A 13603-nucleotide genomic window follows, 5' to 3' on the forward strand; every position below is an offset into this window, starting at 1 on the left:
TAATATATGAAAAAATATTTAAGCATTGCAAAATGAAGTGAGGTGTTTTGGCATTGTGCTCGGGTTAAAATTGCATATAATTCCACAAACATAATATATCTAACTAGTGACGAAAATATAGCATTAACTAGTGACAAAAATTCAAATGCTCAATGCGTAAACCCGTGGTACGGTTTTAAGTAATCATAAGTTCATTAAGTTATTGCGACGGACCACCAATGCCACAGGCCCAAAGGACTCAATGCGCTTTAATTCAAGTGTACGCTTTGGGCAATGACAATCACTTTCTCAATTCTGATTTTATTAAATCTTCTAACGTATATATATTTCTCAATTCTTATTTTATTAATCTTCTAACATATATATATATATATATAACAAGGTAATGTCTAAGTTAAAATGCAAATGGAAGGTTGTAGACGATGGCCATTAGATTTTGAATATCGCATCCCAGTTAATTTAGTCCTTGAGATTTTATTGCCAACTTGATGATCTGTCACGTCAATGCTAAATATTAATATGCATGTTGCGAACATAGAGATCTATCCATATAAATCTTAATATAAATATCTATGTTAGTGGGCGCAGAGATGACTTGTCTTTTGTTTTTGTTTTTTAATATCACCTTTACATTATGTAAGGTGACATCATACCAACATAATGAATCATATAACCACCGTAAACACAACGATAATCATGTAAATTTCTTTGAAGTTTGTTGACCATACCCCACTCAGAAAGATATATACGTACTCTTCTTTCATCAATTTCTTGGATAACTTTTACCATATACGAGGTACGAAGATATATAGTCTTCTATCGTCAAGCCTATGCGACTTCTTTTTATCCTGTCCCAATCGATTTGCGCTAAAGATGTGTACGTACTAGGGCATCTTGGAGGAGGGCCCTCGTGTCCCCCTTTTGGAGGGTCTGGAGATATTATTATCATTTAACTGTTTTTCTAGGTTTTACTTAGAAATTAGAGGCAACTCCTTTTAGGTTTCTAACAGTTTTTGAGGTTTCGCACATCCTCTTACTGTGTTAGTCTCTCATCTCCTCTGGTTTGCAATAGGCCGCCTAGGATTTGTATCGGAGAACTATTAAAAGGACGTGCGTGTTACCTTATTAATATAGAATTACTGTAATCTTCCTGCTTTTGTTTGAAATTGTAATGTCTATTTTTGTTGCAGAGGTTTAGGTGTCCAGCGGAAACTTTTAATACGGGCAGAATAAATGTACGGACAAGGATCAACCTGAAAACGTTTAGATATAAGTAGAAGTTGATCGCTGCAAATGGATAAGGAAAGTGAAAAAGTCTATCTTTCGATATCAAACCCTTCCAGCTGCTCTCCCTCCATTAACGATTCTTTTAGGTTGCAAGCATATACAGAAGTGCAGGACTTGCTCACAGATGAATTGAAATCGATTTTCGCAGATGTGAGATCCGTGATCCTAGGAACGAATCCGGCGGAGATTCAGATTCCAGCTCAGTCAACAAGATCTGTAGAGAAAATGAGACCGTCCGAAGAGCAGCATATAGAAGCGATCGCAAGCGGAACAGATGCTTCCTTAAGCAATGGCGTACGTTATGGAGAGTGCCGAAAGAATCACGCTGCCAACATTGGTGGCTACGCGGTTGATGGGTGTGGAGAATTTATGGCCAGTGGAGAAGAGGGAACAGCTGCGGCCCTGAACTGTGCAGCGTGCCACTGTCACCGCAACTTTCACATCCAGGAAGTTGAAAACGAGACGCTGTGCGAGTGCCATCGTACACGAAGGTGATCCTCTGCCATTCCGATTTAAGGGTATAGGGTGCTCTGTCTCCTGTATAAATATATTATCTAGCAACAAAATGGTTAAATGGTTTATTAATTTTCTCTTGTAGGAATTTCGTTGTCGGTGTTTGAAACTAGGCCTGTGTACAAGGATATAGTTATATATACTGCAAAAAATTCGATGTCGATTTGACTAGCGGTATCCTGTTTGTCTGTACAAATATCCATCTTACAATCTAGATTTGTTCAGAGATGTCCGATGGTCAAGAATAAATATTTACTGTGAGCTTAGATTAACCATTTGTCATGTTTAGGGTGCTTAATCACTTGTTAGATGACGAGATCGGATTTCAATGTATGTTTGATTATTATCAGACTACTATGGTAGCTGCCAAGACATGAATTCTGAAGATAGCCCCAAGAACATTACTCAGATCCAAATATGTTCGTCTAAAACGTAACAATTTTCAGAGGTTTAAATTTCTTAGTGAAATGAAGTCAAAACCCTGTTGGCACAGTGAATGTCTTTCAAGATTACACGTAGCAAATACCCTGGATGAATGCCGATCAGTATCCTTTCTGTGAAGCCCTATACTTATATTTACTTTTTCCATTAATTTAGCAGGAATTTGAATGTCGAAGAATATTTGTACATATATTCTTATAACATAGCTGCCGGCCACTGTCCCCACTTACTTTGACGGCACGTACTTATATCTCAATGTAAGTTGCGAAAGCGTTTGTAATAATGTAAGTAGATAGAAAATTCAATAGTGTATTAAAACAATTTAAATCCTCATCCATTACTCGAATTAATTTTATTCCATTATATATATATATATATATATATAAAGAGGGATGTGGTGGTAAGGGTGGTGTAGGATATTTGGTTGCTACCCTATACCAAGTGGAATCCCCTTGGTGTTCTATACCATTAACAATTTCGTAGGGTAGCTTTTCTATCTTAATTTTGTTGTATTGCTTTGAATATTGGTATGTGGGAGGTTTGAGCTTTGGAGTTTTTAGATGTTGGCTCATACATCTTGTAAATATAGGTAACTTAGGCATGATTTTATAGTTTAAAGTTTTCGATAGTAGCGGAGGAAGGTTGGAATTTGGACATGCATCTACTATATTACATTGCAAGCATGGCCACTCGCTTTTTGTTTGGAGAAGTATTTGGGCTTGGCTCCTCCTTCCTTATGGACTTGTATGGTTATGAAGAGTCCTCATATTGCCTCTTTTGTGAGGGTGGTCTCCATACATATGATTACCATAACAACCTCGACATCTAATGGAACAATATTTTGTCGCTTTTCAAATTTATTATGATTTCCTCATCGAGTTTGGGCTAGTTGTGTTAGCTAATTTGTTTGAGACTTATTCCTAAGAAATGAGGGTTTGTATTTGTTCACTCTCTGATCCATGGTGGCTCTCTTTTTTCCTTTCCAAGCTCTCTAGAAGGATAGTTTCTTTTTTTGTCATCCTTGTGAATTCCTCCAAAGGCTTTTGCTCATAAAATTTGATTTTACCACTATAATGTAGAGGAAAACTACTCGATAACTTATTGATATTGAATTTCTCATTTTCAATGAACTATATTCCTTCATTATCATATTGTGAAGCTTGAGCTTAGATAACTCTTACATATTTTTATTAGGATAGGGCTATAATATACATTTCTTTTGAATATAACTTTTTCATTTCTTCCAATATATCTTATTTTGATACAACTATTTGACCTACTTTAAATGGTTCAACCACATGGATTCCTTGAGTGCATGGAAGCGATATATATATATATATATATATATATATATATATATATATATATATATATATATATATATACTATAGCCTCCTAGTTAAATGAGTAATTATGTAATTCAATATATTTGATCATTCCCAATATCTAGGCTTGAGCTTCTTCTCCCTTCACATGATCTGAACCAAATGTGGGAGACTTAATATCTCTAATACCTCCTTGTAATTCATCCAATTTAGACATCATTCATTGAGGACTAATTGGTTATATTATTGGGGTACTTTGAGAATCTAACAATGCATAATCCCTCCTAGATGAATTCCTTGGTAAGCAATATTAATTCTTATTGACACTTATAAATTCTCTTGAGCTTCCAAAAACATCCCTCTTCACGTCATATTTATGTTTCTCTCCATGCCTTGAATATGATCGATTATTTTTATTCCTCTACAAAAATTAAGAATTTTCATTGTCTATATATTAATATGGATTTTCTCCTCTTCAGCCTTGATGGGCCTTCCATTATTTCCCTATAACTGAGTACGTTAATCATCAAAATATTCATGGCCTCCACTACTATATTTTCCTTTAGTCTATTATTCTCATGATCATTTCACTCCATTTCATCATTACCCATGTTGAAAAGCATTCCCCTTACATCCTATTCATATTTATAGGATCCATGAGAATCCTTTGTACTCATAGTCTTGATCATTCCCTTGCTCATTCTTATACCTATATTCAACAACATGTACACAATAAATTCTATAGATGGAGATAGAAAAATAGTTTTATACAAAGCTTTTCTTTTTTATGTTATGGTGGAAATTTCTACTCCTATAGGCCACTAGATGACTTCATTCGATTTCCTAAGGAAATGTATGACTCAATTAGAAAATTTTCGTTGATATATGGATTCCTGTCCTTCCTGGATTTCCATTAATTTCTGGTTTGACCAAATATAATCTTTATGATTAACGTAATGACATGTTGAAGTTTGGTGTATGTTTCCTAATTTTCCCTTGTATTACTACATTTTTTTCTAATTTCTCGAGAATTTGTATGATAAGGTTTCAAATATACCACCATGGCTCTCTTCTACCATTAAGGAACATTTGTTGGCTACTTCCATGCCCCATTATGAGCCCCATCTTCCAATATATACCTCTTGATAGTAACTTGGTGCCTAAATTATCTCATTAGTTGATTCATGATTAACTTTATCATACTAAATTTGTGTTGCATTTATGATGTCTTATTTGAATTCAATTTGAGATATATTTAATCTAATGTATGAATAATATGCGTGACTTTCCTACATGTACTTCTCATTGGATTTCAACATTTTGAAACATTTTTTAGGGCCTAAAAAATTCCTTGGATGTTTATGAAATAAAAAACATGATAGAAATATGAGAAAATACTAATATTTTTGTCAGTATAGTACCCTAGGCTACTTAAAATATCCTTCAATATTATTTTTCAACAATATATAGGTACAAAAACAATACTAAATGTAGGACACTATTAATATGTGTGGTACAAGTATATATTGTGCTAAGTGTCTAAGGAAAGACATGAAATCGAGTTTGTGTATAATTTAAAATTATATATATATATATATATATATATATATATATATATATATATATAATTTTAAATTATACACAAACTCTATTTCACGTCTTTCCTTAGAACTTAGCACCTATGAAACTGCTTTCATCACCACTTTCTCTCTCATTTGGCCCTACTTGAACCATGTTATATATCTGACCTAGAAATATATGAGCATAGAAATAAACCCAGAAATAACAAGATATGAAATATAGAAATGCTTATTTATTGATCAAAACCATTAAGGTAGGGCAACACCATACATTCACTCCTTAAGGAAGGAGAAAACTCCACAAGCCATATACTTTCCATACAATAGTCCTTTTCCCTCTTTGCATGGGAAGTCTCTAGCCTCTATAGACCTCATACATAAAATACCATGGGTCATTACCATGGTTCCTTCAATACCATCTATCTAATACAATGGGTTTATTACATTATTGCTAACTACTTGTGGTCCCTTACATGATACGGGTTAACCACTTTATTTATTACTATGGCCCATTCCATTACTACATTATTCCCTTGGGTACCTCCTTCTCTACCCCATACTATCCCCCCTAGGTATGTTACATTCCACCCCACGTAAACATGTTTCATCCCCGAAACATAAGAAGATCACAAATAATAAGATCTACTCAAAACAGTAGTGCACTCGTACCATGCACGTGCATCTAGCCATTGGAGAGAAAGGTGAACGCTCGATCTAGCTGGTGTCTCGCTTGCTTGAGATGGAAGTTGACCCTGACGGCTCTTCTGTGTTGATGTGTTGTGGGTGGATCGTCACCCCTCTCTATCTATCATGCAAGGGTTGTTGTTCTTGTGGCTAATTTGTTGCCATCGTGTTGGTTGCTTTCTTGTGGGGTGATATGGGTGGTGATATGCTGAAGTTTTAACCAACGATGTATCTTTCTTCAATTCACCACCTAATGGAGCCTGATTGGTATCTGGTACATGTTGTGGTTCCTGTTGTTGTTTCTTATCTTCCAATATTACTTCAACCACAAATTCATGATATGATGTATCAGTACCTGTAACATTTTATGTTTCAGCCTCCTTGGACTCTACATGCTTTTCTAGCACTTAGTTTGATGTTTGTGTTTGGTTGTTAACCATCAAAGGCTCATCGTCTGATGTGTCAGTGTCATTAGAGATTTGTGCATCTGCCTCCATAGTCTCTGCTTGGGTCTTAATGGAAATATCCTACAATGTAATTTTCTTCTTTTTATACCAGAGCTTCAGGAACTTTTTCTACACATTAATATTGATAGTACGAACATATTCGATCTAAGGGTATCCCAAAACAATATCCACACTATCCATATCTAAATAAAAATGAGAATTAAATACATACTTATCCATAGAAACCTTCAGATATTTATAAACTTCAACATCCTCATTATGAACATATGTGTTTTAAATGTGTTTTGTTGGAACTCACAATTTTTTTGCAAAATTAACATTTATAAGATTTTGCTTGCAACTAGGATTTATAGACACAATGATCTTCTCCTTCTGAATACATCCATGAACCTGTAACAAGGAGATACCAGTAGAAAACAACCCCTTACATGCCTCATTTCCATATTTTCTAGCATGAGACCATTTCTCCAAAATGAGGTTTTGAAATTCTTCATCCAAAAGTTTGGACAACTGCTTGCTGTCAAGTGAGATCCACCATATGGTAGCCTCATCTTGCAAACGAAGCAATAATGAAATTGTCCAATATTTCCCATATGTGAAATTTTGACTCTGTATGAATTCTTCAATAGTAGGGCTATCATATATTCGTGTAAAACCATCTTTCTAGACGACACAAAAAAAATCACTTACTTGGCGAAAATTTAAAGGCGACACAGTTCAGTCAATATTGCTCAGAATCTTTATTGCGACCTATTTTCCGAAATGGAATGACCATTCCACATCTTCCCATGTGATAGAAATCTCAATCTAGGCACTGTAATTTAATATTTGCACTGCAATTTTCCTGTCGTCACAAAAAATTCTGAAAAAAATGTTGATTTTAAATTAGCGATATCTCCCTCATCCGGACTCCGATTCGACCGATTATTTTTTTGAAATTGGGTATTTTTGGGCAAAGAACCCAAATATGCAATTATATTTTGAAAATTTTGCACTAGAACATATAGATATGATCTCCAAACTCGCCTCCCAAAAAAACGTCTACAACACAGCGAATTTTTAAATTAGCGATATCTCCCTCATTCAGACTCTGATTCAGCAGATTTTTTTTTTCAAATTGGGTATTTTTTTGCAAAGAATACATATTGGCAATTTTTTTCTTCAAAATTTTCACCAGAAGTTACAGATCTATTTTGCAAACTCTTCGCCCCAAAAATTTCTTGCAAAAATAAAGATAAAAAAATATCTTTGCTTTGCCCAAGAAAGTGCTCCGATACCACTTGTTATATATCTGACCTAGAAATATAAGAGCATATAAACAAACCCAAAAATAAAAAGATCTGAAATATAGAAATGATTTTTAATTGACCAAACCCTTAAGGTAGGGCAACACCATACATTCACTCCTTTAAGAAGGAGAACACACCGCAAGCCATATGCTTGTCCATACAATATTCTTTTTCCCTCTCTCCATGGAGAGTCTCTAGCCTCTATATAGGCCTCATACATACAATATCATGGGTCATTACCATGGTTCCCTCAATACCATCTATCTATACAACGGGCTTATTACATTATTGCTTTCTACTTGTGGTCCCTTACATGATACGGGTTAACCACATTATTTATTACTATGGACCATTCCATTATTACATTATTCCCTTCGGTACCTCCCTATCTACCCCATATTATCCCCCCTAGGTATACTACAAACCCCATGGTTGAATTGGATTTATTCTAACATTTTATGAAATGGGAGGGCCCCACCTACTGTCACATCACTCCATGTGGCACATGATCACAAGTTGTGGGCATGAGTGGGTAGCATTCCACACCTTGTACAATTATAATATTCGGAGATCCAACAACCTACTTTACCTTAGAAGGATTGGATGACTAATATTGATCCATATCCAAAATGGAGAGTAGATTCAAGCTTAGAGTTTATTGACAATTAATGGCACTACTTGAGTCTAAATTATTTGATGGTGAAGGTTGATCTAGATGAAAATTTGAATTGGGTTTGATATTGTTATTTATCCAATACATGGGTGAATCTAATAATATTTTTTTCTTCTACATTTTAGTAAAATGTATGAGAGGCACCTGAGGTTAGGCATCTAAGCAATTTTTATCTCTCTTCTTTATTTTTTTTGTAGAAGTCAATCTAGTATAATCTATTTTTCTCTCTCTTCTCACTTTCTTTATAGTAGTCAATCTAGTATTTTTTTCACACAGATCTTCATATTGTATTTAAAATCATACATTACATTAGATATGAAGTTTTTTTGTGATGAATGATAATATTTTATTTTATACTAAACAAGGTGGGGTAGCTAAAGAGAACAAATAAGATCTCATTAATCATCATTTCTTTCAATCACTTTTACTGGTAGATTAATACTTTAATGTTTCTACATATAAAGGGACTCCATAGGATTACAATGGGAATCAAAACTAAGCATACATTTTCCATTGAGAAATATAAATACTTCAATAAAATTGATGGAGCATACTAGATTCTTTTTTTGTAAATGTTTGTTGATTTGTTGTTTCATTTAAATGAGTGTAAAACTTATAAGGTGGTTTGGACCAAATTAGAGGCTTCAAATGAGATAGTAGCAATATATCCATCAAACATGAAGACCTCATAAGACTACTCCATATTCAAGACATTAAAGAATTGGGTAAAAGCTTGGACATGTCATCTTTCGATGAGTTTACTAACTATTTAATACAAGGATATTAAGGTTACCTAACCCCATGCACGTGTAATATAGTAACCAAGATAGAAGACTAAGAAGAAGAACAAAAATAAGAATGAATTAGACAACATGTAGGAATCTAAGAAAAATCCTAGTATGCATGGTTTGCATCTAATGGGAGGAACGTGAAAGAAGGAAAGAAGCCTTGGAAATATTACAAATGGAGATTATATATCAAGATCTGTTTCATGAAGAGAACCATTGATCATATAGAAGAACTACTTCAATAGCATCACTTGGATGATTCATACAAAATAATTTTATGAATAAGAAGGGTGACTAGCCAATAGATGACAAAGGTAAGGATAATGCGTTTCTAGCTACTACTTCGTATAATAATACATGGGTGCTTGATTCAAGAGGGTTGGAACACGTGAAATAGGTAGTAGATAGATGAGGCGTGTGATAGATTAGAATTCATATGATACAAATACGAATACCATCCTTCGAAATAATAAAACAAAGAAGTCGTCTGGATTCAAAGCAGAAGACACACTTATGCGGATTAAGCCCAATGGTACAGTGTCGACAACGAAGAAAATTTTGTCGAAGGTGATTGAGATGGTTGTGGCACTTATGTGAGTGAGCAGGAAGATCATCCAAATAAGGCTGAATGGTCATTTTAATGTCATGAGAAGCATAATACATTGTGCATTGGAAAGTAGCCCCAACATTCTTAAGGCCAAAAGGGAGCTTTTTATATGCAAAATCCCTCCATGGACAGATGAAGGCGGTCTTGTGTTGATTAGCAGGTGCAATGTTTATCTGGTTATAATGAGAAAAATTGTCCATAAAGGAGAAAATCTCACTCCTAGCACATTCATCTATAATCTGGTCTATAAAAGGAGTGGGATAATTGTCCTTCAAATAGGCATGATTAATATCACGGTAATCAACACAGACCCGAACGGTGGCTTGTTTCTTAGTCATTGGTACAATATTAGACACCAAATCTGTCAGAGGTATAGGATAAATAAATCTAGCTTTAAGAAGTTTTTCAACTTCTCCCTTGATGGCGACCACTTTTCTAGGGTGCACAGGACAAAGTCGTTGATGAACAGGCTTCGCATCAAGATAAATCAGAATTTCATGCATACCTATACTTGGGTCAATGCCAATAATTTCTTCATACAACCATGAAAAACATCTCGAAACTCTTGAAAAAGACGAGTATAAAGCTTGATCTCATTAGGAGAATTAGTCACCCCCAGAATGTTTTCAACGATACCAGGCTTAACAAAAATGTCAATAGGCATCCTTTGGGTAATATTACCCATGTTCCCTTCCAACCAAACTTCATGGGTCATGATATGTGTCTGAAGTGGGTGGGTTGGGAAATGAGAAGAGAACTTCTTAAGACAGGTAGACATGCCCCCTAGCCAGGTAAGAACGAGGCACGATGATGAGTATCATTCCAAGGTGCTTCCTCAAGAAACATAATTTCCATGATACTCTCGTCAATAGGAAACATCTCGATTAAGGGATAGGAAGAATCTGAAGAACCAAGCCAATGAGATTGAGAATACGCGTCAAGAGAGGTACCCAAAGTAGTGCCATTAGTAGGTACCGAAGCTGAAGCCGAAATAATCTCCACATAATTAATCTAGGCGGGGCTTAACGCCATGACATTACTCGATGCATCAAATTGATCAGGAGGAGGAATGACCAAAGGAGTAGAATTTACCAAAATCATGTTAACTGAGGCCACATATAGAGGTGGGAGAGGAAAAATACCCATTAAGGCGAGATCTTTGAAAATTATAGCCCCCACACTCTCATATGGAGCACCAGTATGCTTCACGTAAGGAACATTGCCATCCGAGGAAGAAGAGACAAATAAAGAAAACTAGTCGACCGTGATGATTTTCCCTTGATGAGAAAAATAGAGCATGCAGAACAGAGAGGAGGCTACAACATGCATAACATGGGTCCAACTCTGTCTGAGTAGAAGATCATAGTTAAGGTTTGCGTCAATAATTTCTACTTCGACATTAATTGTCTTTCCCTCCAAGGTAATGGCAAGATTAGGAAGGACACTGAATGGTCAAGAATCATGTCCATCAAAGGATTTCAACATGTTAGGTGATTGGTTCAATGTAGGAGAACCAATTTCCTTCCAACAAGACACAGACATGATGCAGGTAGAAGCACCTTCATCAATGACAGACATGTGAATTGTCCTTTCATTAATGATCAACTGAATGAGAAAGGCAATTCAATGAGGTAAGTGTGGAGCATGGTTTTGTAGATCAATGAAAATGATATTAGAATCAGATGGATCAACACCTTCAATGGTCAACAATAATGCTTTTCGCTGAGAGGGATAGCTTTGAAGGACCTTGAGAGAAAACATAACTCGTGGTGCTTGAGCTAGATCCTCAACAATATTGTAGTGTTGAGTAGCTCGAGCGTTTGGATTATACAAGGAATTTCACAACACACCCCGAGAGGGTGGCCAGACAGAAAAATCAGGGTTAGCTTGCTCGATATGGAGAGGACCAAAGATCAACGGGATAGAGGAGGAAGGGGTACTTTCTTTCACCTTCCCTGTCATTGAGGTTTGATAATCTTTTGATATGGTAGACACATTTATAGGTGTGTTCATCATAAATACTTAGGAACCTGAGGGAGCGGAAGACTGAGGCTAGTCTACCATTTGGGTCTGTTGGGATGGAAAGGGTTCTTTTAAGATAGTCGGGATCCCTTTTAGCAAGCGACTAACTTCAAAACGTTGAGGAAAATCTTTAGTGTAATGATCCTCCTCATAGATGAGGCATGGATACTTTGGCGTTCTTTGAGAAGCATCGTTAATAGAAGACTTAGGAGGGCCCTGCTTCGGGGCATCGACTTTGGCCTTGATTTTTCCCTTCTTTTTACCTTTAGAGGTTTTTCCCACTACAGTATACTGGATAGCGTGAACCTCATAGGTTTTACCAGGACCATGTGAATTTCTAGAGGGATCATTGGAACCTGTGTTTGTGACCAATTTCAACTTGGAAGAATATTTTGTGGGAGTTTGAGACAACAAACCAGCCACTCAATCAATAGGTGGTGTAGCTAGAGAATTCGATGTTGTCAGATAGGATGATGGTCTTGGAACATTAGGTAACATATCATATAATGTGCCAGATTGCGAGCAGAGAAGGTCTAAATACTGGGCACAAGCAATGGCTTGCTCCTTAGTAACACACCCAAAAATAGGTATGTCTCTAGTAATTGGGCTGACGAATGATTTGGTGAAAATTCTATTAGCAACTGGTAAGAAATTTCAAACTTGATCAGGCTACGCCAATGTCTCCATTCATGGATGTGATTGGAGATATGGGTCACGGTGTCTTTCTTAAGTGGCGTACCCAAATAGGTTCCAGTTTCATAGCAAACCGATAGCTGGAAATGAATGAGGAAAGCCATAGTGAGAGTGTTAAAGTCACTGTAGGTACCTTGAGGAAATTCGATGTACCATTTTGTTGCAGCCCCTGTGAGAGTTCTTTGAAAAAGTTGTGGACGAATGGAATCATTAATGTAAGAATTGGAGGAGCAGTAGAGGTGATATGTCATCACGTCGGATTATGGAACCTCCTTTGTATTTCCCTCAAATTTGGGGCAATCACTCAGAACTTTCATTGGAACTGGCAGCCAATAAGGCAAATGAAGGATAGGATCACTAGTGAGCCTTGACACATCCGACAGTTCCAACGTGGCCAAGAATAGTAATTGTGTAGTTAAAGGCATTTGGTGTTTTTGAGTAGACACAAACAGAGGAACCCACCCTCGTTGGTAAGGATTTTCCCCCCACATTGGAGGATTTTGTCCATATAACACATATTTCATTAAATTTGGAAGTTTTTTATTACAAGGCCTTCAACAACATTCATTCTTTTTTAAATCGCCATATTAACTTAATTCAACATAAAAATAATTTTAGTAATTTCAGACCAAGTAGACACCATGAATAGGTGAAACACAGAATTGTTATGTACAATAGTATGAATACACAATAGGAGTGTGAAATAAAACTCTTAGAAGTAATCGATGTAAGCTAAATCATATTAGTATGTCTAACATACAATGAAGATATTATAGTTATGGATAACAGACTAGATTCCTCGATGTTTGAATTTTGTGTCTGGTGACTCTAACCCCCTTTACCACGGCCTACGACGGATTTATTGATTAAATTATGGTGATGTGAGGATCTTAGTGTAAATGGCAAGGATGTGTGTCCCTTGCGCTGCATTGAAAATATTCTACTAAAACCCTAGTAAAATGTTTTTGTGCTCAATTTTCCTACAGTCCCTTCATGCCTTTATGAAGCACTAATGAGGGGATGATCATTCATTTTCGTAGCATCCAGGCATCCATTATAAAAGTTAGGCATTGTTGATCTAGGTATTTCAAGAAGGTTAGGCACCATTGATCTATCTCCACTCAAAGCCAAGGACATCAAATGAGAGTTCTTAAATGGGTATTCAAGTCATTCCATTCCGATGGACAGTGTCACAAATTGAAGTAAACAAGAATTAGTGGTCTTCTTGTAAGTA

At 35.9% G+C, this 13603-nt stretch overlaps 1 protein-coding gene across 1 annotated transcript; it reads left to right on the forward strand.

Annotated features, from left to right (window-relative positions):
• Nucleotides 1-1293: 1293 nt before the first annotated feature.
• On the forward strand, nucleotides 1294-1903 carry LOC149165985 (uncharacterized). Its single transcript, XM_089430010.1, has one exon. It carries the CDS (start codon nucleotides 1294-1296, stop codon nucleotides 1780-1782), a length of 489 nt encoding a protein of 162 aa, XP_089286136.1. The 3' UTR covers nucleotides 1783-1903.
• The last annotated feature ends 11700 nt before the right edge of the window (nucleotides 1904-13603 follow it).

Source organism: Pinus tabuliformis, chromosome 5_1 (genome assembly GCF_031772625.1).
Source record: "Pinus tabuliformis cultivar Carrire ecotype Pingquan chromosome 5_1, CPIR1, whole genome shotgun sequence".
NCBI classification, from domain to species: Eukaryota; Viridiplantae; Streptophyta; class Pinopsida; order Pinales; family Pinaceae; genus Pinus; species Pinus tabuliformis.